The following is a 26396-nucleotide window of genomic DNA, read 5'->3' as shown; positions in this document are numbered from 1 at the left end:
CTTAAAGACCTTGCCACAGTACTCACATGTATCGCTCCTCCGCCCTTCCTTCGAACTGGGTCGCCCGGGGCCGGGACCGCTGATGTGGGGGGTGCTGCCTCCGCTGGCCGTGCCGCTGCGCCCTGAGAGCCCCCCGTCCAGCATGTCCCCCGGCGGCGTGGAGAAACGCAGGCTCCCGTTCTCCGACGAGTGCTCGGAAGAGGTCGCGAAGGGGGATTGTCGGGAGTCTGTGAATCCGAGGAACGGATCCTTCATGAAGTGCCGCGATGCCGCGTACCCTACCAGCCACTGGGAGTAAACGTTTTCGGAAGGTATAATCGTTGCTGGTGGCAAGTCCAAATCTTTCTCTACCTTTATTCTTTTAGAGGAATTGTTTAAACTGGGGCTCGTGATAGGCGTCGGCTTGCGGGGGAACAAGTTTGGGAAGGGTTCGCCCGGGCCAAAGTTTCTTCCATTGACCGTCCCTTCCTCGGTGCGGTCCAGCTCTCCTACCACTGAGTCTTCATCACCTGGATCTCTCTGACAGAGGTCTCGAGGACACAAGTCTCGCTGGTCAGAAGACCTTTTCATGAAGCTACTCCTCTTCTGTTTTTCGGCTAGCATGTCATTGTATTGCTGGATGGCACCTAGACTTACATTCTCAATTACTTTTCCCAGGACGAGGGATTTCTCGTCCGGCAGCGACTTGGAGCCGTTTTCTCGGTTGCGACTCAGCTCCGAGTCCATACTGAAGCTCGACTCTGGCCGGCTCTCGTTTTCGAGCTCCTCTTCCTCCTCCTCCTCCTCTTCCTCTTCTTCGTTGTCATGGCCCAGGGAAGGATCACTCTCGTTCCTGAAATCTGCCTCACTGGATTTCAGTCCCTCTCCAGTGAGCTCGCTTGTGCCCGGCTCGGGCGAACTAGTGGTGGACAGTCCGTCGTCTGACCTGCCCGTCATGGAGCCAGCTTTATGCATATGTGTTTTCATGTGGCGTTTTAGCTTGCTGGCCTGGGAGCAAGCGTGGTCACAGAGCTGACACTTGTAGGGCTTTTCTCCTGTGTGACTGCGCCGGTGCACGATAAGGTTACTCTGGAACTTGAATGTTTTCCCACAGAATTCACAGGACTTGCTCTTGGCCTGAGGCTGGGGAGGCGTAGTGCTGCTGGGGGGCATGGGGGGCAGTGGCGGGGTGCTCAAAAAAGGTGATTTAGGACTCGGCTGGAAAGGATTCAACAGGCGATGCATAGGGTTGGTGCGACTGGGCGAGACTGGCGGAGGGGTGGAACTGTTTCCTGCCAGCTCTCGAAGCCTTCTGGAGAAATCCATCGCTGGGGACTCAATTGCCATGGGGTTTAAACGCATAACTCTGTCAAAGGCACTGGGATGCTGGGCAACTAACCCCATTTCTTCGGCACTAAGGCGATGTGGATCCAGATGATGACGAGGCGGCGGGCTGAAGAGCGGGGGCGTGTTTGGGAGCCGACCCTCACCAAAGCCAGGGTGTTCACGCAAGATGGGTCCTGTCATCCGCAAGAGATTGAAGGGGTTGTTGTCTCCGAGGAAATTCATCAGCGGGGACTGTGCAACAGTCTCCGGTCCCAGAGGAGGAGGGATGGTGATGCGTGGAGTGAGGGAACTGTTGGAAGGGCTCGTTTCCAGGTAGATGCGGAATCCATGTGTGTTCTGGGCATGCTGAAGCAAGAACCAAGCGCTGTTAAAAGGCTGCTTGCATGTTGTGCAAATATAGCTTGAAGGCTCATCTTTACCTATAAAAGAAAAAACAGAAAGAACACTCAAAAAATAATACAGCGGAGAACGTTTAAATACCGTTGGCATGCGCTGTATTTTGCTAGCACATTTCCTCCTTGGCATTTCTGAAAGAAGGACTTAATTGCAATGTATTGACTGATGTAAATTGTTGAACAGCACATTTACTCACCACACTTATTCACTTAACATGTATGACAAATATCACACGTACGCGTTGGCGCTATATACGTTTAGATCCTCTAACGTGCAAATAAAACCTTCCTTTGTGACGCATAAGGATCCAAATCCTTTCACGTGTTTATTCCACAAAAAAGGAATTTGTTTCGAGGGGTTTACGACTACAGACAAAAAAACCAAGGAAAATGCAGCGTGGTAGGTTTTACAAGGCACCTGCAAGGAGCGTCAGTGTCATTTTCACTCTTTCATTTTATATTTCCATATACTTCATGCAGCAGTCCCCTGAGATCTTGCTGAATTTAATTTATACACGCTTCGCTCATGCCAGCACTTCCATTTTTAAAATGCCGTGTAGGTATTTAGCTGCGCAAGTCCTATTCAAGTCAACAGGAGCTTGGAAAACGTACCCTTGCATAAACCACTTTGACGTTCTTTTTTGCCAAAACACCAAGAAGCCACTCAAACGAAACATCCGGTAATCAAAGCCGACAGCACAGTTGCAATTAACAGTAACAAATGTCGGGTCGTGCTTGAACCGGGTCCCAAGAATTTCTGAGCCTGAGCCTGCCCTCCAACCCAGAAGCGCTCACCGGAGCCAAAAACATTGTTCTGTTTGCCTTTCTAGCCCCTTGGAACGGCGGCACAAAGGTGGAAAGCATTCCTTTAACCTTGATTCAGCTTTACCTAAAGGACAGGTGTGGACACGTCTGCGCCACAGTCAGAATTTTGCTAGCTCGAAAATTCCAGTCCTGGGCACAATATAAACTATGTGCTATCTTCAAAAAGCACTTTTCTCCCCCCCCTCCCTTTTTTCAATGCCTCTGCAAGACTCTGATAAATTCATTTTGAACTTGAAAATCATGATCCAGGATTCCGTCGGTTGCTTTTTTGTTTGGTTGTTGGGGTTTTTTTTAATGAGGGGGAGGTTTCCAGAAAAAACAACTACCCGTTTTAGAAAATCTCCAATTAATCTCTTGTTTGTTTATTTGTTTGTTTATGTAAACACATATTTTGGCTACCGATGGCCCTGCTGCTCCTAAAGGCTTTAAACTTCCTGAAAGTTCAAAGCCTGGACCGGGTTTCCCGCCTGACCCGAATCTGCACCGAGGACCTGAGCTAAGCCCCAGCCCCTCCGCAGGAGCTCAGCTCCGAAGCTGAACCACGAAACCCCTTTCAAAAGGGGGGGGGAGATGCTGCGATTCGTGAAAGCCTGTTGCTTCAGCTTGAAAATGAAAGAGTTTATAAGGTGAACCGAGCCGTATTATGAAAAGTAGCTCTGTAAAAGGGAATGACTCATGGCAGTCAGAAAAAAAAAAAGGGAAAAAAACCTAAAACTCGGGCACGCCAGGCAAGGCAGGAGTGCTGCTGACTGAATTCCCCTCTTCTGGCTGTTTCGGGAACGGCTGCCGCTAACAAAACCTACAAACCCTCATACAAGGAGATTATCTGCCTACCTATCAGCCTGTCAGTCTATCTCATCTCATCACCCAATGAACACCCATAAGAGCGTAAAGAAAAGAGCAGCTATCAGATTGAGACTTACTTACAAAGGTGGGTGATAAATGCGGTGCAGCTCCTATTGATTTAGGAGGGCTGTTGCTCTGGATAGCAGCTTCAGAGCCCAATTTTTGGAGAAGCCAGCTCTCCACAGCCAAAATAAATTGTTCATGGCATGGCAGGCGTTTCTGCCCCCCGTACCCCATCCACGGGATGGACCCGGGCACTTTGATTAATCCCTAACGACGGCTACAGGGAAAAAACGCCCAGGTTTGGGAACTGTATTCGGCTTGGAAAAAGGTGCCCGTAACTGCTATTGACATTAATGAAAGCCACACACAAACGCAGAAGGGAGCTGATACATTATCCCTTAAAATCTACTCAGCACTCAGGCAGTGCGGGAGTTTTATGTCAGCTCCGCAGCCAAAGCAACAGTAAATGCTCCCATTATTACTTCGAATATTTAAATTTCTGTTTCTTACAGAAATATGATGAAAATGTCTAGACCTTTAACTTTTCTTCCCCGGCAACATGTGTAGTATAAAAAGTGACAGAAATCACTGAAGCAGACTAAAGTATATAACATACTCTGTCAAAAGCTTTTTTTAACAATATGTTTTACCTCAGCTCACCCCAGAATAGATTTTAATAAAGCCCCTTGTGAAGTGTGATCTGATAGCAAATGAAGTGCAGCATCTTACAAGGTCATATATCTTCAAATTAAAGAGTGCTCTGCACCCTTCACCTTCATTTTATCCACTCTAATTAATCGATTTATTACCCACAGCTGTTCGATTCTTTCACTTTTAAAGTCACAGCATGCGTTCTTTTTTTTGTTGGGGTTTTTTTATTATTACTATTTAAAAAAATAAAGTGTGTGAGTGTGTGCATGCATTCTCCTTGCTTAGCTCAAGAGCTGACACGGGGAAGAAAGCAGCTGTGGATGAGACGGCGGCGACAACGGCAGCAACACGTTTCCTCCAGCAAAGGCACATACGTAAAGGGGGGGAGAAAATTCCTGAGCAGGCTGAGGATCAAGGCCAATCTAAAACTGAAATGGCTGATTAAAAAAATTACCCTCAAAATGGCAGCTGGCTGGATGCTTGCTACTACACGTTAGGTGGAACTGAGAAGTTTTGGGTTGTTTTGTTCTCCAAAACTTCAGCTGAGGTGAGGAAAGTAAATCCCCCTCCTTTTCTGAGTTTTCTTTCAAACAGAGCAAACTAGTGCTATTAGTGATCTAAGGTTTACAAGCTAGCAGTCACCAAACGGTCTGCTCTTCCTTTTTTGTTTTGTTTTGTGTTTGTGCTCCTTAACACTCCTCTTCAGGAGACCCCAGCACACGGCAAAATTGACTGCAGGCTACCTGGCTACCAGTCCCTGTCCCTGGCTGCTTCACGAGTGCTCCTGCGTGCATGCCTGTGTATCTGCATATTTTAACTTCCACAGCCCTCAAAGACTCTCCCCAGACTCCCCATTTAAAAAAAAAAAAGAAAAGAAAAAAAAAAACAATAAAATGTTCATTTTTGTATTATCACTTCATGGATATCTTGCCTAGAAGTTGCCCTGAGCAGTGTAGATGCTCACTTTTAAGAACAGAGCAATGTCAAAAAGTCTTTGAAGATCCACTCCGAACATTTTTATATTCAAAAACTTGCTAAATATTTTAAACATGCCCAGAAACAGCCACGTATTGCTCAAGAATGATCCTTATATTTAATAATGCAGTGCACCTACACTATAAAACTCTTTGTTATAAGGCTACTTTTGATATATGGCTATCTTAATCCCTTGCCACCTGCACTGAAGTCTGTCTAAATACCCACTTTATGACAACTAGCTATATAGGCTTTGCCATATGCAGTCTTTATCACTTTAGCATGTGCTTGACTTTGAGCATGTGAGTAATCAGCATCAGTGAAACTTAAGCATAGGCTGAAGTGCTCTGTTGGATGGTGATGAAATTATTCATGTGCTTAGAGTTAAGCACAAGCCAAGACTTCATTAATACTGCTCAATGAATTGCACATGGATTCAGCCCTACACTCTGTAACTAGGCAGGATTTTCGGGGCTGATGGCTCAAATAGTTATTTTATCTTTACATTGATTGGTGGATGTGGTGTACGTACTCGTACAAGCCACACGCCATCAGCAGTCAATAGTAGCTTCAAGGATGCACTAAAGCCAAGCAAATACTACCAGTGGAGTTCAGGCATGAGATGGGTTTGTAGGGCTGGATCCTACTGAGACACAGGTGTATAGGTTCAGAAATACTGATTTAAAGGCTAGGAAGGACCATGAAATTAAAGAATGAGAGGACTGGGATAAACCCGCAGGGTTGCCCTTGTCCAGTTCCTGACCCAAGGGATGTCCATATTTGTGCATCCATTCATATCTGTGGCAGATGCTCCATCATCCCACTTCAAAGGCCACACGGATGGAGAGTCTACAACCTTCCCTTCCTCAAATTTAAGATCATAATATTTTGTCCTACTAACATGTACACAAAAGACATAGGAAACAATTTCATCTGCAGCTCACATACGGATATCATCCAGCCCATCATGAGCCCAACTTGATTTGGAAATGACAACTGAGAGAGAATTCACTGTGTATCAGAGTAGTCTGTGGCAATGCTTGGCCATCTTCAATATTAAAAAAAGTCATCTTGCCAATTCAAATTGCTGAGTTCAACTGCCAACCATTAGATCTCCTTATGTTTTGATCTGGTAGATTAAAAAATCTTTCTAGTATCTTCTCCCTAAGCAGATGATCATAAGCTATTAACTTATTGAACACTCTTGCCTTTTCTGCATATAATGACAAGAGATGGTCCTTTCCAGAAATATTCAAATGTGTTCCCTCCATTACTGCACCACAGATTATGTTGCATTCAAAATGTCAAAGCAATAATGAGCTTTTTTTTCACCAACAGCACAAAACAAAGCTAAATTCCGATCCTGCCTCCCAAATTCTGCCCTTACAGGGGGAAGCAGTGAGAAAAGAGAGGTTGGTTTGCCCAAGACTATCCTGGATTTGTGGACACTCATCCCATCGCACCCGGCAGCCCGAATCCCAGGGTTTATCTGTCCTCTGCAGTCTGACTTGTACCATGTAGTGATACGCAGATCTTCCTCAGTACATGACTTTCTCTACACCCTGAATGCTGAGTGCCTTCGCCCTGAAGAAAAAATTTCCCTCAAAATATCCTCCGTTGTTCTGGATACCACCAAACAATAATCAGCGTGAGATAAGAACTGTTGAGAATTCATTATTTTCTGCTGGGCTACAGTGACATCCAGTGCCTTCGCATCCTCCCCTCAGCATGCCTGAATAATTGCATTAGCTGTAACAGAGACCGAGCTCCCTCCCAGTTTTAATCACCACCCCCATAACCCCTGCCAAGACCGCGGAGAGGACCTGCACTCAGGTCCACATAACCACTGCCATTCTTTACCTCTAGCAATGCTTTCCAGATAATGTTTCTGGTTCCCTTTACAAAGTTACAACAGCGGCAATAAAAACGTTAAGGAATTTTAATGCTGCTTTACTGCACCTTTAGAAGTTCAGGAAAAGTAGAAACTTGCAAGCTTTAAAGAAAGGACACCTTTTATTGCAGCGCTCAGGAACAGACATGTGTCGGGTTCCTGCAATCTCTCCACCACCATTACTCTCTACTCCACCACTTGATTTTTAATGAGCATTTAAATAATTACTCCTTGTTATTATGATGGTTACTCTAATAATACCAATAAAGGTAGCGTGGATGCTCCATAAAAAACACACCTTTAATTGAATTATTATTAAATTAAAATGCCATAATTGAGAACACTAGTTTAACAAGTCTCCTTATAAGACCAGCTGACATTAAGAGAAGGGCATTAAATACTAGAAAGATTTAGCGGTTCATAGTGAAGAAAATATACGGTTATACGTGGTTTGACAGGTCACCTAGACAAGGGATAAATACTTGCCAGGTGTCTGCAGTGTGGATCTGCGGTGCGAACTACATCGGTTCATACCCGATGCTTGACTGGGTATGCAAAAATACCTCACATATAGGTATTTCTGCAGAAGAGATTTTATAAGCCATATTACCACTCTGCGTTCTCCAAATTAGTAAGCCCATTTACTTACATATGTTTATGATTGAATAAACACATGCTGAGCACACCCAATATGGAGAGTTTTACCCTCTCTTCACTCCCTGGGGTGTTTGGAAATACTGCGACCTCCATTTCAGAGAGACCCACAATTTCACTTAAAAAACAGCAGTGTGAAGTAGGGTCCAAGCCTGGGTGAGGATCACCACTGCCAGGCCAATGCCAGTTGCAAGGTTTAACCACCAAAGGAATCATTTCTCTTTCTACCTCTCTTCATTTTAATTTTGTTTCAACGGCAACACGAGCTGAAGATGTAAAACAAGCGCAACTCCTCAAAGCAGGCCCAAATCCTCAAAACAAGCACAACTCCTCAATCCATCCCCAGAGCTAGCACCGTGCATCCATCCCTACGCTGCCTTCACTAAAGAAAGGGCTGGGGAGAGGCTTGCAGCACATCCTGCTGAGGGTGACAGGGACTATCACCAACAATTCCTAAAGTAAGCATCAACTGGCAACTAAAGTTGGTGTTGTACGACTTAGCGAGACGCCTGCAGTCTCACAACCTAAGCACCTCCAATTCTCCACTCAGATAAACAGCCGCTCTCTCTCGTAAAGCTCAGCCAACCTGAAGTGCGTCGCAGTCAAGAAGAGGAGAAGAAGGTGGAGGTGCAGGAGCCCAAGCACAGGGACCACAGTGCCTGTCATCATCTGGAAACGGGGAAATCTCAGGATAAGGTCGGCGAAAGGAAACAACGTGACAAGGAAACAAAAATGCAATGTTTTTAAGAGGTGGATGGGGAAACAAGGGTGTCTGAAGAAAGGAGAAGGATGGAAACCTGTCTCCTCCCTTACTAGGCCCTATTCCCTTCTACCTTGAATAGCCTGTCTCCTCCAGCGCCATCAGAAGAAAAATCACGACTTCATGCAATATTCTTCTCCCACGCACTGCCTGCGTGTTTTACAGCTTTCTCCATCCTGTTCCTACCTTGACGAGTGAGACCGCGAGTTCTCGACAGGGATTATGCAAGAAGCTTCACGCCAAGAGAACCTACAAACCCCACAAGACCCTCTCGTTCCCAGCACTGATTTTAATTAGCGAGGCGAATATTCTCAAGAGCCTTTTCTACCTGTTGAAAAAGATCTACAGTTGCACTGGTTGATACCACTATTAAAATATATTAATATTACACTAATATTAGTAATGTGCTGTTAATTCTTTCTGTGCTAAAGCCAACTGCCAAACTCTGTCTTTGGTGGATTAAATGCTGCCCCACTTTTGGAAGCTTATTTTATTTTCTGAAGCCATTTGTGCTTTTCAGCAGTGCTCCTTTTCGATTAGGCAGGACTGCAAATTGACTGTTTATCATTCTGGTAATAATAAATATCTTTTTTTATCAAATGAACTATTTTATCATACGAGGGGAAAGCAGATTAATTACCAGTCACGTAGTCGAGAAGTCAGGCTGTCATGCTGTCTGTCTGCAGCCAATCCTTTCCTAATTCCAAGAACAAAGAGCATGAATCCTTGAAAGACTTGGAGATTTCAACCTGATACCTTGAAATCATGCTCCTAGCCAAACTCTGATTTGAATTACCTTGCTGTGAATTCAAAGTAGCTCTGATGACCGCTACTGCAGACTTTGAATTTCTCCAGATCAGCTGTACCGGGTTATCACAAACAAGGCTGATATGAATACACCGATTTCTGATTTGTAATTTTTTTTCATTAAAAGCATTTTATATGTCCTCTCTGGCATTTATGCTTTAAGAAAGGAGACTGCAGGCAGACTACAGCCATGCAATAACACAAGCAGATGCTTCCTGCTTCTTAATGGACACCGGCGACCTTTGGCTGAAGATGCAGCTTGTGTTCAATAGTCCCATTTTCTGTGAGACTTAATCATACCTCAGATCTGTGCTGCCAGATTCACATAAACGAGCCAAATGCACAGCTCAGTTTAATTTCTAGTGCATTACAAAATGGCAATATTATATTTTTAGGTATGAAATGTCAATAGTCATTTTGGGCAACTTCCTTCTGGATGTCCAATTTCTCATTCCTTAAAAGAGCTTGTGGCTTACTGGAAGTTGATGTTCAGCCTACAGAAATATAAGAAGTGCTTTTACTTTGTGTAGAAAAAGAAAGAAAAATGCCTAGCAAAAAGTTGGATCTCAAAGACAGGGATTTTAACCCAGAAGCGCTGTTAAAATGGAAGAAAAACCCCCATGTTTGTCATTTCTGAGCACCTTCTCCTAATTGGTGTTAAATTGTAAAATACAAAGGCAATTTACAAAGCAGGGAAAGGGAGAAGTGTGAAAAGTAAGGTGCAAACAGGAAAATCAATATTAAAAGATCAATAGTGAATGAGTTAACTTTTAAATTAGCCCTTTGTGAGACAACAGTTTCAACTGACTCCACCTTTAGCATCTAAACAGCTTTGTGTCTTTTACTTGGTTGCTCTGAACCAAAGACATCAGCCAGCAGATTGAAAGGGGCTTTACAAATCTGCTATATAAAACAGTGAAAACCATCAGTGAAAATGGGGAATTTAATATGGGGGGGGGACAAATGTACCCCCCATGAGATGAAACAACCGTAGGACTACCCATGGGTCGTGGTTTAATATCTAGGATCCCATTACAGCATTCATGAAAAACCCTTGTACTGCTCAAGGACACTTTTAGGCCTTTTCTTTGCATAAGGTATTCAAATGCATTTGAAATAATGTCAGTCTTTTCTACAACATATGAAATATGCCAGCAGCTTCCCTTTAAATCAGTTCCCTGTAAGTAGTTTTGTTTGAAAACTGGCAAGTGTTGGGATTTTTTTTTTTCCCCCAGACTTCTCTAAGGTGCCATTTTCTCATCTTACAAGCAAGAATTCTCAGCAATCTGAATAGGAACTTAAAGGAGGGCACAGAAAGGAAATTGTCCATGTCATATAATGGAAATTTAAAAGAGTAAATTAGGAAACAATAAAAAAAGCCAAAGGCTGCAAACAAATTTTCCTGGTTTTTTTTTTCCCCACGAGTACTTCAGTCTGTTTTACTGCAACTATTTCTTAAGGGTATTAGGTGCCTATTCATAGTTAGTAAATGAAATAGCATTTTTGTTTTAATTCATTGCTTCTTTAACAAACGCTAACTCCCATCTCTGCTTCTTTAAATCCACAAAATCTCCACGTTCAATCCTAAGAAGTATTATAAAGGCTGTAAATCTTGTTTTAATGGAATGTACATTTAGCTATGAGGAGATAATTGACGTTATGGAGGGCCTAGATGCTGAATTATATAGGTTATCTAATACAAAGGGGACTCATTACTGAAGCACTACAAACAAGTAGTAATATATGTATATTGTTCTGAGTGGCGTTATAGCAAAAGTGTTCGGGTCTGCAGGGATTTATAAAACACAAGAAAACAGCAGACATGCACTTGTAAATTTGTCTCATTTGTGTCTGAAGTTAAAGGTTATTCCCTTGATCTGAATTTGTAATAAAAACATGCTAGACTAAGGTTTGTAGAGAATGTTTGAATATGTAAATTGTGTCTAATGATAGGCAATTATAGGGTAAAAACTGGACCTTATGAATGTTACAGAATTGCATGGAGCATCAAAGTATTTTCCTTCAGATGAAATATTTATCTTTTATGCATGTTATAAGCACTTTTTCAAAGGTATTCAGCAACCTATTTGAGCGGAGAGTTGACAAAAATCAAACCATTACAACCGACTAAGACTGTGGGCTTACGCGCAGGAGAAGCCACAGCTTTTTACAAAATATACATAATAAATCTCTTGAACTAATGGTTCCGGAGATGGATCCTCAAGGACAAGTTCCACTGATTTTCACTCCCTTAGATGAAAGCTGGTCAGATGTTTCTGGATTTTTTATTTTTTTTTTAAGAAGATGTGGGGGTGGAAGTGTGAGGAGGGAGAATAACTAGGTAAGAATGTGAATTTTCTCGGGCTGATTCAATGAAGCCCCGCTTTCCTTTCAGTTCGTTGGCTGCTGTTTTCAGGGAATTATATATATATATATAAAGAAAAAAATAAAGGATGCTGCATTGAGATAGAAAGCCGGGAGATGATACTGTAGTTTATGCTACTGGAGATAAGGTTTTCTCCTTCTCTGAGCACGACAGTCTGTTCAGGTTAACCAACTGCAGTGTTAGAATAACTCCAGCCGACTTGTCACAGAGTACAAAAGTCATCAGCAACTGAATGTTCTTTTCTGCACCGCAATTAAGACGAATCAATACGACGTGCCACAAATGGTATTTTACTCTCAATAAGAACTCGGGCTGAGTTTATTCAGAATATTTTAGCGCTTCCCCAGGGGATTTTGGTCCGACGCAGATGGCAAATAAAGTACTCAGCCTAGGGCTAGAGCACATTATGCTAATTCTAATGTCAGATGTACTTTAATATACAGCTCTATTTAATCACCCCATTATTTCACATTTCCATATGAAAAACCTGCGGCACTTCTGCAGAGCTTTCACTCTGCGACAATGCCAGCTTCCTTCAACCGGCTCCCTGCGAGAGAGAAAAGAAGACTGGTCATTCTCGCCAGTCAAAATGTTACAGTTGCAAAGTTTCGCTATTCCTGCATTTAAAGTGGGTCTTCCAGCGCAATTAGCAAATCGCCGGGCCAGAATGCTGAGATCTACAAAATGCTAAGGAGGTGCGATTGAAAAAAAAAAATAATAATAAAATAAAATCAAAAAACAACAGCCCTCCCTCTCCACCTCATCCGCTCGCAGACGTAGGCAGGCACACATCTCAAATCCACTTGCATAATAAAAATAATGAAAATATTTTCCTAGTGCAATTCAACCGATATTCCCCACACTTGTCACCAAAACACTGCTCTCCCCGACTGCGTGGCTTCCGCACCGCGGAAGAACAGGCATGGCTGGCACAGCTGCCAACCTGCAGATGTCTCCAAATAAAACCTTCCTCGTGCACCAATACAATTTTGCCTGCAACAAAATACACCTCTAATTTGGAGTAGAAGCCACACACCTTCAGCAGGGGCCACTGCTCGAATTATCAGCAAGTTTACCTTGATGCCTCATCTCTGTTGACCACAGAATTTGGACCTGTGCACTTGAAGGTAAACTGGTTCAAAATTAGATTTACATTGAAAGGAAGGAAGGAAGGGGAAAACTTTGCTGTGGAGCTGTTTTTCAAGCCATGTAGCCAGGGAAAGCAGAACCAACCCTTGGAGCACCTCTTCAGCATCCAAGCTTTCCCTTCAGGCTAATTCTATGAAGGACCCTTAATTCACCATTCACCCACAAGTGCAATGAGTTTCATGGGCTCAACAAAATCTTCCCCCCATTTGGCAGAACTGGGGCTCCCTGGCAACCAGCACTGCACATCAGGGGGAGCCAGGGCAGGACTGGATTATACTGGGAACGCGCAAACCTTAAATCAATCATTTTTTTCATCAATGTATTAAACCAACAACATATTTCACACACAAAAAAATAGATCTCTTTAGGAAAAGACCTACTTTTTCCTCCTCCAGCCACCCAATCTGCATCCTTTAAAAATTGCTCAGCAATGCATGCAGCAGCCAGCACCTGGGGCCAGCTCTCACCTGGCTTCACTGTTGTGCATCAACATTTAAAGATACAGGACTGCGCCGCCGTGCCTTGACACTGCATATGCCACAACTTCCGTGCCCTAATTTGAACACAGCAGATGATATCCCTCACGTCTGAGGCAGAAATGCTTACATTTTCAAGCTTTCTTTTATTTTTGTATATTCACACATATATATTTTATATATTTCTATATATGTGTGTGTGTATATGTATGTATATATGTGTGTGTGTGTATATATATGTCTATATACATGGTTTCTCTCCATCTATTAATACAGCAGGAGGCACAAAGGAGAAAAGGGGCTAAATCCAAGACAGGGGTCCATCCTTCCCCAATTATTCCAGCTACACCTTCAAAACCACAACCTTATCTTAGGAGAGGTGCACACAACAGTTTCACTCTACTGGAAGGTTTGCCTGAATGGGAAATAACAGCGTAAGTTAATTTAGTAAATTAAGGCAACTTCAGGATTTGCTTAAAGTAGGATCTCACCCTGAAAATGAGTAGATAAATTCAAAAGAAGAGGAAATGAATGTTTAATATCCCAATACAAAGCCCACCAAAGTCAATATGGCTTCAGTGGGCTCTGGGTGACGGTCGTCTTCCACACTGGGATTTGTGAGTCTCAAGACACCGTCTTCAATGTAGGGATAAATCTGGTTTGGTGTGGTGTCGTTAAAAGAAGGGAACTGAATCCACAGCAGATATAAGGCTAAAGGACTCAGATGTAAATATTTTAGAGGAACAAATGGAGATATCCTGTAAAGCATCTTTTGTATCTTCATCAAAAGAAGAACAGTTGAAATAGTTGAAATGCATAAACTGAAATTAATCCTTGCAATTCTGTTGCTTTTTTCTCATGCTGATATTGTGTTGGGTTTTGGAAGTAAGAAATAATAATAATAATTCTCCATAGATCTATCCTATTTCTTTAGCTCGCTTGAGATAAACTGACTGCATTCTTAAACTCCATTATTAATAATTCTTTGAAAAAGCTGTAGCTGAGACTAGCAAAATTATTTTTTGAATAACATATTTTTTCCTTGGCAATAAACAAATCTGTGGAATCCCATTCAGTTTCCATCATTATGGAAATTTTTGGAATGCCAGGATATCTGCAGCCAGGATATCTTACACTAAAGCGTTCCTACAGGACTCGAAAGTCCTGTAAAGGAAAATCCCACACTGGGCGAACAAAGAAGCAAAAGGAGCAGAAGCATTAAAAGTCTAAATATAGGGGGTGAGGGGCAGGGGGGGCAAAGGAAGGAGGAAGGTATAAAATACTCCAGATGAAAAATAAAACCCACCCATTACAGAGGCAGGAATCTTGGGGGTTGCTGTCGATTAAGCAGTTAAATTGCAACCTATGGTTATGAAGTTGCAAAAGACTAATTTCCAATCATACTTCTTGAAATGCGAAGATAAAAATACATTTTTATTTGCTCCTTTAATAGGTGATGCTTTATGCCACTATAACACTGTAGAAAATAATGCCAGCGTTGGCTTTCAAAGGAGATCCTAAAAACTTCCTGTTATATTTCTATGCCATCCAGGTTGATCACCTACGAGGAGCATAATTAAACAACGCCGAGCATCCCAACCCCTTTGAGAACGTGCTGGCGAAAAGAAAAAATAAATATATTTTTAGAACAATCGCTGTAGTAATTCTTCTGAGTTGTAGAAACACTCCAAATCAGAAAGTCAATTTTTCCTCTATTTGCAGAAGTGTGCTGGTTTTCACTGGAAAGGCGCCTGTGTTTTGTTTGGCTGCTGTTCATATACTGCCTTGGCAGGATTTCCTTGGATTGCTTACAGTGAACATTGCTCTCGCATACAGTAGCGCTCCCATTTCAACCGTCCCAGCCACACGTTTTCTAATAACACGCGGAGAGCTGCAAAATCCCTATAAGCACAGCTCTTTACAGCAGTGGCAGAAGGGGGTGGGGGCGGAGGAGAGGGAGGGGGGGAGGCTCAGCCCCTTCAAAATCCAGCGCTGCAAACAGAGGAGAGTCTTTTTTTAAAAAAAAAAAAAAAACAAAAAACAAAACCAGCCCATGTGAATTGTGTTTAAGGAGCAGCTTTCCAGGAAAAGGAGGAAAAAAAACCCCAACGCATCTCAGAGAAGAGGGCCTGATTCAGCTGATTCACCGAATCTGATCTGCGCTGGCTGCGCTCCGAGTGCCGCTCAATTGGGTCCTAAGTACCGTTTATTTCCTATTTTTTTATATTTTCCTCTCGTTTTGAGTGGCGTGTGGGTAACTTCATCATCCCTGGTGTTACCTTGCGTGTCTGAGATCCTGCACCTGAGCCTGTGCTCCTTGCACATCCCGATTTTCCACCCCATCGGGAGGAGGCCGGGGTGGATGGGGAGCACAGGGGCTCCACTGTGGGAATCAAAGGGGCAGGGGAGATGAAAGAGGAGGACATCTATCTCGCTGCAACGGTCTCAGGAAACAAATGCGGCATTTCTACCTACGGCTGAGCGAGAGAGGGAGAAAAAAGCCAAAAACAAAACCGTTATTCAGCTCCGTGCCCTTTACAAATAGGCCTGACTTGTTAGTGGGCAGCTGCGGTGCAGCCCCCCTCCACGCCATTCCAACTTGCTCGCCTTCGCCACCCTGCTTTTTTTTGGGGGGAGGGAGATCGGCGGCAATTTGCATCTCCATGCATCTCATTTCTCGTTAAGTAAGTTGATTAATTTGGGCCAACCCGAGAAATTTCCACTGGCATTATTTCTGCCTTTCAAAATGGTCTGGCCCCCACTTCACACCTCTTTTGCTCCCCATCCTTTTCTTCCCCCCCACCCTTCCCCGCTCCCTTCCTCCCTCTCCCTCTTTCTCCCTGTTGTTTACAAAGGTTTCATTATGTTTTCAACTAATCAGAAAGGCCCACTAATACACAATTAACATGTGACTATAAAAAAAATAGCTTCCAGAAGAAGGAAAAGTAATTAAGTAGAGAATGCTTTTCAGTAAGTGCTCGCTTTAACCCATCGTCAGAGAACAGAGTCTAGGTTAGTCCACAATGGATGGAACAGATGCCAAGGGCAAAATGTTAAAAGCAAATAAAAAAGGACATTATTTTCTTTGGGAATAATAACTATCAACGCCACAAAAACGAACATCAGGCTGCAGTTGTTTTTATCTGACCTCCTCCTCTTTCCTCCACTTTTCTAAAGTGCCTTTTCTGTGTGTTTCATTAAAATAAATACAAAAATAAAGGTATCGTTTATTGCATCTTTGCTTCCAAGGTGACAGGAAACCAAGTAATCAGCGTCGCCATCGAAGTGGCACAAGGCTGCAGGTTATTAAAAAGATTTTACTTTAAAATATTTTAGGCCTGAACATACACAGAAAAGCAGGCAGGAATTCTGCCCGAGCAATGACAAGGGGTGCTGAACCCTCTGCGAGTTGTGCTGTGTTATCACTACATACAGGAACTATAGGAGACAGATCAGAAGGTTGTAGAGTTTGCACAACTTCATTTATTAACTTTGGATCTATCTGCTGACACTGTCCTCAGCCTGAGAGCTGCCACGCAATTTGGCGGCCTGAGGATACTCATGTATATATAACTCACACCATATATACGTGTGTTTACTGGGGAGGGAGGCGTAAATGGAAATGTTATCTAAATAGATTCGGCCTATTTTTTTCAGGCTGATTTTTTTTTAATCCAAGACTTGTCAAAATACGTCCAAATGCTCCCTGTGCTCTTGACATGTTCAGCCAACCTCCATGGCAAAAATGGTTCCCTTTGGAAAAATAGACTTTCCTCTAGATGTCCGTCCTTGGAGTGGAGCGTTTGGGATATTTTTTTATTCCTGTTCCCCTCAAATGAATTCTAAAACAAACAGGCACTTAGTTGTGTGTTTTGAAAACCAATTTCTGCGAGGAGCTCGGTGTTTTCGGCAAGAGGCTAAACATCACTTTGGTCCCACTGAAATCAAGGGGGAGCTGACAAGTGTTGGCAGAAAGGGGTCCTCCAAAGTCACAAAGGACCACATGCAATAACAGCTCCTCTTCCTTACATCCCCCCCTCCCCACCAATGAATTTATATTCCAAACTATGTATCGCATACAGAGTATTTTTTACTATCCGCAATCCCATTAGTTTCATTGGCACTTTAGGTAATAAGATTTGCATGGTAAAAATTCCATTTCTATTAGATTGGGTCCATAGGACTCACCAGGCTGATAAGATTGTCAGAGGAAAGGGAGGATCTGTGGGTTTGTTACAATATGAGGATTTGTCCACACAGAATTTGGCACCAGTTTAATCAAAAGGACTCACTTTAACCAGTGCAAACCCCAGTGTAGCCTCTACTTCTGTCAGCTTAAAACCGGCTACATCAGGAAATTTCTCCCTGTACATTTATTTAGGTATGCTAAAACAGGACAGCTAAACTGGGGTGGCATTCAGCTCAAACAGTCTATACCCTGAAATATTTGGGATTATCTGTCTGAAAGACCCCTTTACTTTAGTGGAAGAGGGCACTGAGACCCAAATGCTGCATTGGCTTCATGCAGGAAGCCTGTAAGAGAAATGAGAGCATCCTGGGCTGAAATCTCAGGTTTCTTTCAGGACAGAGTGAAATCAATGAGATCCCATCAGATAGACTCTACTGCTCTTGCTAATATACATACACACACACACACCCCCTGTTTTCAACCATGGCCACCAGCAGAAGCTTAAGGAAAGAGTATGTGAATCAAGGGAGAAAAAGGTTCACAACCAGACCATATCCAGACCGCCCAGCTCCCAGCAATCAAGGATTTGGAGTCTTTTGGAGCCAGGGGTTGGTCCAGACCGGATTAGCCTTTTTATCAACCACCCACCAAATCTTCCTGATTTTGCCTGGTCCTTTTCTGAGCCTGTTTGTTGCTTTTATCCCCTTCAACATCCTGTGGCAATGAGTTCCACACCTCCCTTTGGTGTGAGCGAAAAATGTTGGCATTAAGGCATTGAACTGAATAGCTTCTCGTTCTGTTCCTAGTCTAGGTTTAATATCTTGTCTAGGTCTAAATGCCGCAAACAAAGGAGAACGTACTCACCAAATGCTAGGAGATGGGTTTGTAAGGATTCTGCTGAAACTCGGCATTTTTCCACCTCTTAAGAACACTCTACAACCTGAAAATCAGTCACAGTTTTTCCTAATGCTCATTTCACACGTAGTTCAGTTTACCGATTATTCATGGCTGTAGCTCTCATCCTGAAAATGCACCTGGTGTGTAGCATCAAGGCAATGCAGCTTCACAGACTTCATAACCTCACCCAAAACCGTCTTGAAATGGGGGGCTGGAGGGGGATTCACACTACTAAATCACCCCCAATGTTCCTTGTTACTCCCTCTACCTGCTCCTTATTGAACTTATGTATTTTTAGTTCTTTTCACCTTCCCCTACGAAACAATCTTGCCAATACTTTAATCACTTTTGTTCTTCTTCTCTGAATTACCTCCAATTTGACAGCACCCTCCAATTAGCAAGGTACGCAGAATTATAATTTTATGCACACGGGCAGTCTCGGGTCATTGTTCTGCGAAAAAATAGTTTCCTATTTAGTTATTTTAGTGGATCAGGTTCTGGCTTCAGTAACTGGGATGGTGAAACCAAGGGTTGAGTTTGAATTTGGGAATTGAGGGTACTGCCACAGCTCGGGGTCGTTGTTCCTGGATCAAGCAGTGATCAAGAGCCCTCCCTGCTCTACGACCCCTGAGACGGAGCTGGGTGACGAAGGGATTAATTGACAACCTTCAGTCTGGACCGGTTTGCCTTTATCAATCTCAGGCAGATGCTTGACTCTACTGAGAAGTTATTTTCAAACCAAAACATCGTGGCACGCCAGATTTACCAAAAAATAAATATGCAATTGAGGGATACGGGATGCAAAGCAGGAAGAAGGGCCCTGGACATGCACAGAGCAGGCAGCAATCAGGCCGACTACAGCCGGAGTTTGGTGAGAGGCTCCTGATAAGCATCCAGGAGTGTCTGACAGGGGACAGATAGTGAGGATGCCAAGGAATTATTTGGGGGATCCCATTGGGGTATAACAAAAAGTAATGGGATTTAATTGGGCCAGTGACAGCGTAGGCCGATTATCAGGAAAACGTTTCCTAACTCTCTGAGGCCGGCAAATCCTTAAGAGGAGCCCCAAGCCGGCAGCGTCTCAGACGAGGAGGAGCACTTGAGAGTACACAACAAAAATAGCGTGGCATAGCCAGAGTCGGGGCAGCATTATGAAACAGGCACTTTCTGCTTTCTAAATTTACGGCTGTGATTCACAAAAATGAATCAGGTTGTTTCAAGTGCCCCGTTTAGAAACACCGGACTCGACGCTGAGCTGCGCACACCCCCTCCAACCACCACGGAGGCTGCGCTGTATGGGAGCCTGGGTGCACTCTAGAAATGAGTGTTATCAATATCAGTCACCGAGAGATCGGGTCAAAACTGTTAATATCTCATCAGTCACGCGAACTGCATCTCTTTCCCAGCACACACCTACAGATTTATTATTAGGGTACTTCAGCTCCTTTGTATGTTTAAATCAAGCTGATTCACATGCTTTAGTGTTCATTATACAATTAAAAACATAAGATGGTAAAAGGTTTTTCCTAACTCATTAGGAAATACATATGATATATATTTATAAATTACATATTCTCATGTTTTTAACTCCAATGATGTGTGCTTTCTCCAGCAAGATGACCTGCTACTCGGACTAATTGACTCCATTTCCTATCTACAAGCACAAGGTATTTTTGTCTAAGCTTGGTCATTTGGCTCTATCCATAAAACATGTTTGTTGGGCTTTGCTGGACGGGAAAGATGGGAGGGAAACAAGAAGATTGAACACTTGAGTCAATATTTATCCCTTTGTCAAGATGGATGAGGAATGGATAAATCTGGTGTATATGCTTTGTCTACTGAACTTGGCAACATGGACTCTGCTCAGCAGACCCATCAAAGTCAACAAATACTCTCCCAATTAACTAACGGGGAGTGCAAGGTACGAGACAAGCAGAGAAGTCCTGACTGCTACAGTGAATAACATCAGCTGGCCCTATCCTTTCACCCCAAGAGGTGAAATAAACACTCAAGATCATTGAAGTGTTGGGAGAACTAAGAAAATAATTTTTGAGGTAACGATTCCAAAATGGCTGTTTCTAAAGCTGCTTCCTCCACCTGGGAAGCTCCCCTACATTTAGCAGCGTTCAATTCTTCCGAGCCCCAACACATGCACAGTCGTTCTGAAATGCACTCTTGTGTTTGAAAAAAGAAATAAGAGTAATGCATAAACCTTGCCTTCCTGAAGACTAAAATGGGACAGAGGCATGAAAGCTCCCCTAATTCTCTAGCCCTCAAAGCATGAAAAGGCACTTGCATCTTTTCATTCTTCGAATCAAAGAGGACTTAAATCAAAGTGGTCACTCCTGCTTCAGCCTACGGGCCTGACCTTCCTCGGAGATTTGGAGCCATTTGTCACATCTCCTGCACAGTGTGGGGTGCTCTGCAAACACAAAGCACCGACCGGTGAGGGCTGGAGCCGCCTTTCACAGGGCTCCACACTGCCAGTTCTCCCTCCCCAGGGTTCACCCTCATGTCTGTGTCAGGTTTTGGAGCCGGAGCCTGACCGAACACAGATCAAGTTCCTCTGCACCTCAGCTGTGAGCTGCCCCCCTCGCAGCCATCGCCAAGGAGGAAAGGCTGTGGCCGTGGCACAGTCTCAGCAGGATGGGGCAGGACCTGGGAAGCAGCAAGGGAACCATGAAAGGCTCTCTTCTGGTGGCTCCTGGTTAATTTTTCCACTGTTGAAGTACCAGTCAGAAACTAAGCAGGGCAAATTTTGCCCTATTGCAGAGCCTTTTACCAGAGATAAATGTGGCCCCACAGACACAGTAGGGTGCAATGCAGTGGCATACAGAGAGGTCTTATTTTCATTACTATAAGGATACAGAAAACACAGTTATGTGGTGATTATTATATAACCCACACCTTTATAATGGACAAACAGGAGTCAAACTTGTGCACTTAAGCAATAAAAGGTTTACAAATGGGCCTCTTCTATTAATGTAAATAGTCTTCTCTATTTTATTAAGATCCATCTATTGTACGGTGCACTGAGCTAACAAGCAATCTTCAGTTGCCACCTCGCGTGTCTGCATTGCACAGTGCAATTCCTCCTAGATAAATATCTCAAGAGAAGCAGGAAAACAATTAAAACTAGAAGGTAATAAATGATGAAGAAGCCTATGAGCAGCATGCTGGCCCTCTTCCCAGTTTTCATTCATGCATCAAAAAATCCCGTAGCTCTGAGTCTTTGAGAGGGCAGCTGGGCAGTAGGGATGTCCACAGTAATATAAATGGGAATTAGATATGATCGAATGTGCTCATTGCATTTTCAACAGCACATGTAATCTTCTCCCCCATTCCCTCCAGTTCCCCCACCTCTCACCCTGCTACCAGAAGAGATGACAAATGATCCTGTAACCAAGCAACTGGGCAATTGAAGAGTTTCAAAGTTCCGGTACAGGATAGTTTAGCTGTGATCATTTGGGTGATCAGGCTGGGGACTCCATCCCTATTTTCTGAGTTAAATCTCTTTGCTCTCTCTGAATAGTTTTACCTTGGCAAGGGTCTACAAGGGCTGGAGGAGGTAGGGTTTTGTCCTCAGAGCTTAGCGGCTCCATCCATTACTTCTGCTGCTCCCTAACACGCACAAGAGGATGGTGACCACAGAGGAAATGAAGATGCATCTACTTGACATGGTAGCAATGGAGGCAGCCCCGTTAATAGGGCCTTGGGAATGCTCCATCAGGGACACCCCAAGGAGATTTCATCCCCAGCTGGTGAGCACTCACACAGAGTCCATCCGTAGGCACACTTAGCACAGTTTAATCCACCACCATTATTCTATTTCTTTGCATAATACAATAACATTATTTATAAGAATTAACTCACTGAAAACATTTTCGAATAGCTATATCTTTTTCATGGGCCTATTCTAACTGCAGTAGCCCTTTCCACCAGGGGATGGATTGTGAGATAATTGATTTTGATGCCACCACGTGCGCCCTTGCTTTAGACTCAGGACACATAACTCACGTGGAGGTCAATTATCTCATAGTGCAGTCCCTAGTGGCAGAGTCTATGGCTTTAAAAAGATCCTATGCTAGTTAAAGTATGCCATTATCACAGGCTGGCATTTGTTTCCAAACAAAAACTTAATGGCAAAATTATGTTTATTGTCTATCCACAAATACTTGCAGATACGTGTGTGTGTACATAAAATATATGTTGAATATAAAAGAAGCATGTTGAATGTTTATTTGTACAGGTATGACTGTAACTGTCACAATGACAGTACCTTTGATGCAGATTTTTAACTCTTGCATTGCAAAGAGAATGTCTGTAGTGAGGACATTCATTTCTACTCATTTGAATAAGCTAGGCAAATAAATGGCTTCCAAAGAAATGCAGCCCCAAATCTGCTGATTGTTTCTAAACTCTGAGCTGTACTGAACCTTCCCAAAACCTTGAGTATCCTGGCAATACCGAGTCAGCACTCCCATATCATCCATAATTGTTAACTAGCCACCGTAGATGAAAACTGTTAGTAATAATACTTGACCCTATTAGGTTGACCCAAGATTAAGTTTTCTGGCTGATGACTGAATGGGGGCGCTCAGACGTGCATTTATACATCTCCATTTAGCGACAGGGGCCCAGAAGAATGTGGCAGTTTTCTAAAGAGAATTAGTCATAGGTAACTAAACCCCCCACAAAAGACTTGGCAAGCCACCCCGGGATCACACTGCCAAATTCTGAAGAGGGGTGAGTGCTTTCCAATCCTCAGCAAGCACTCGGGTTATACTCCTTGGTGAGGCAGAGGTTAAATCAGTGTCATGTAGAGGGAAAATTGGTACAAACAGTGGCATCTTTACCAGGCTGGCAGGTAAGAGGATATGGCAGGAAAACCAGTCAGCTGGAAAATATCACATACCCTTCCTTCAGCCGTGGTGCTTCTCCATAAACTCACTCCTCCGATCTGAGCTTTTAAGTTACATCCGATTTCTGACCCCAGGTAAATGTTGAAAGTATTCACAACCTACCACTTACAACCCCATTTGTTTTTTACCACCTTAAACCCACAGCAAATAGCCTCAGCCATTTGAATACCAAGTCTCAAACCGATGTTGGTCCCAGCGTGAGATCTGCCAGTGGGACTGAGATCTGCCTTAAAGTGAAGACAGTGAAAGAAATTAGGAAAACTATCTTGGGAATGTGCATCACTGGGACTCTTTAAAGCTAAATGAGACCTATGTTCCTTTTCAAAGTCAGGCTGAAAATCTGAGAGTTTCAAGTAAGAAAAAACACACTTCAGGAAATTAAGAGGCTAGGGCAGCTGCTTAGTGTAGGTTTATTGGCCACTTTTAAGTAGAGAAGAGAAAGTCTAGCAAAGATCTTCTCTAGCATGTGGAGATTCAAACCTGAAACTATTAACATCTTCTTCAGGGTGAATAATTACAATCAACAAATCACCCTTTTCATCCATGTTAGAAATACTGTGGCCATGGATAGTGTAGATACGCTGGAGGGATTTGGGAAGTAACCCTCCATACTGCACTGCTCTCACTGAGCTTACATCTCATTGCATTGGGCAGTAATTAACAAAATCGAAAAGAATTCAAAAAAAAGTTAAAATATTAAAAAAAGACCTCAAAAAGAAATGAAAAACCCCTCCAGATCTTGTGAACTATGGGAGTGCAGGAGGCCAGGTCCCTGTAGAGTCTGGCTGGTTTAATAACACTCGTAAGAAAACAAGAGTGGTAAAAAGAACGATCAGAGTGTTCAAGAGCAGCGAACAGAATATCAATCACAGCACAACTGCCAAAATGCTGCCTGTTCTCCTCCTTACCAAGGCACGAGCCCCGAGGAATTTGCTGCAGCGAAGGGGCAGATTTAATGAAACAACAAGGCTGGAAGGGTTGGGGCGGCAGGACGCCTGTGGATCGTGCTACATATGTGGGCTCCCACCTCCTGGCAGGGCGCTGGTCCCCTCCATTGCTCCCCAGAGAGATGCTGTCTCCAAGAATTGTCCACTCGCTCCTGCTCCCTCCACCCTTTCTGCTCTGGAGCAAACCCTGTGCACCCCAGGGCTGAGATGAAGGAGGAGAGGACTGGAGGATGCTCTATGCTCTGACAGTGGAGTTGGGAGAGATCTTGCTAAAAACCATTTGGAAGTCTCCATGGATGCTGACTTTGCTCCCCAGAACAGCTCACTGATCTTCAGACAGAGCTATTTCAAAGTAAACCATTGCTCGGCAGGGTGAAAGGACTTGAACCCAGAGGCCCCAGCACAACCAACCTGAAACATTCAATACCTCGGCTTTAGTCCCACAATGTGCCCTCCTGATTTTGAACACGGGTGACAGGCACGTCCCACATCTGTTATGATGATCCCTGTTGGATTTGCAAACTCCCTGAGCCCCGCATGCCGCATGTGGAGCCCCGAGGGCCCATCAATTCAGCATAACACGAATTCTCACCATGATGTTTTGCACCAGGCTATTGTCCACAAACCATTACTTGTCGAAAAACAAACAAAAGAAGAACATTGGAGATACCTTTATACGATACTTTTCTGGTTCCTGAAAATGTGAGATAATGAATAAAAATGTTCATTACAGAATTATTCACTTTTCTCCATGATTCACGTCCCAGTAATTACCGTGACCAGCCTAATAAAAACTGCTACAAAACGAAGGTCAACTAGCAGTTAGAAGTGTTCATTTTCATTTCAATGTATTCATCTCTGGCTCCTAATGGCCTCATTTTCTCCTATGCTCTTTAATAAATACCACTGAATTACAGGTTAAATAGCTAAATTAAATTATTGCAATTACAGCGTGCGGAGCACTGAAACTGGTTTACCTTTCCCAGTTCAATTAGAGGGGAAGTTTCAACAGCCCAAGACTCCTGATTGCTGTCAATATTCTGAATTACTAGGAATCCGCACTAAAGGCCAGGTTATTTGGTTACAGACTGGATAAATTCTGCACCCCTTTTCCCTCCTGTTTAAAGAGGAATGACTGGAGCACTCTCAGCTAAAACAAAATGAGGCAATCAAAATATTTTGGGGTGAAGCAACTGCAAGGCATAATTGATTCTTTTTGACCAAAGAGAAGGAAGACTTGAAGTGGCTCAGGCTGAGGAGAGTATAGGAAATGACAACCTTCTTCCTCTAAAGCAGAGGAAAGTACATTTTAATAAATACGACTGCTTAACCTGCCATCGGCCCACAATTATTTTACATGGACAAATTAAAGATGTTCTTCATTATTTAAATATATTCCAGCATTTGTTGATGTTGCCCCTTTCACCGGCTTAATTATTTAACATCCCTTTATAAGAATGAATATCTTAATAATAAGGACTGTTGGAAGAGAAATTTTTGAAGAAAAAAATAAAAGGTTTGTTTCCAAAAGATCCCAGAGCATGCAGCGATATTTGTTGTGGAAGAGCTCCCCCTTACTTCTCCACTCTCGTGTTTGCAAAAAGCACCAAAAAAAAGCTATCAAGGATGGGGGATTCTTTCCTGCAACGATAACAGGACATGAAACACAGGCACACACAAATACAGTTAGAACGAGAGACTGAAATATTTTGACTGCTCGGTGCTATTGCTATTTCTAGCATCAAGGCGCGAGGGAATCTGTTTGTCTCCCACCAAAATCCACATGTTCAAAGCCACATGTTCTGTACTGCACTTAAATGGAGAAATGATACTGTCACTGCGAGAAAAGGGAGGTGGACGGTGCCGCTAAACCACTCACGGGCTTGGATTATTCCTTCTTAGGACACCTACGGGAAGCAGCAAGAAAGGGAGCTGCTTTGTGCCAAGTTGAGGAGCCACATTAAAACGTCTCTACAGCCAAAGTAAAAAAATATATACTCATTAGGGTAATTGGGAGCGTACACAAAACCCTGTTCTTTTATTATTTCACCTTTAACATGTTTTGCCTCTACAAGTGTTTAATTCCCGGTAATCAACTGGGTGTAAGCAAGAACAGGATACAGCCAAGTCACTGAAACAGAGCTGGGATTCGTATGAATGGTCAAGAAGGGGACACTGATAGGGGCACAACTGTGAATTCAAAATGCCACCGAGTCCTTGCACATACCACATAAAGGCTATGGAACATAAATGCTATTTTGCCTACTGGATTTTGGGTTGGGGACTTTTTTTGGATG

General features: G+C 43.3%; 1 protein-coding gene across 1 annotated transcript in view; it reads right to left on the bottom strand.

Annotated features, from left to right (window-relative positions):
- Positions 1 to 6: 6 nt before the first annotated feature.
- Positions 7 to 26396, bottom strand: part of BCL11B (B-cell CLL/lymphoma 11B (zinc finger protein)) — a gene marked incomplete at its 3' end in the record, with an annotated part of 78113 nt that continues 51723 nt past the window's right edge. The window contains exon 4 of the mRNA XM_010184759.1: positions 7 to 1745. Within this exon, the coding sequence (XP_010183061.1) occupies positions 7 to 1745 (1739 nt within the window). The remainder of the gene's footprint in view (positions 1746 to 26396) is intronic.

Source organism: Mesitornis unicolor, unplaced genomic scaffold, assembly GCF_000695765.1.
Source record: "Mesitornis unicolor isolate BGI_N332 unplaced genomic scaffold, ASM69576v1 scaffold24465, whole genome shotgun sequence".
Taxonomy (NCBI): Eukaryota; Metazoa; Chordata; class Aves; order Mesitornithiformes; family Mesitornithidae; genus Mesitornis; species Mesitornis unicolor.
The sequence above is the reverse complement of the archived record's forward strand: the minus strand, read 5'-3'. Positions and strand labels throughout refer to the sequence as shown.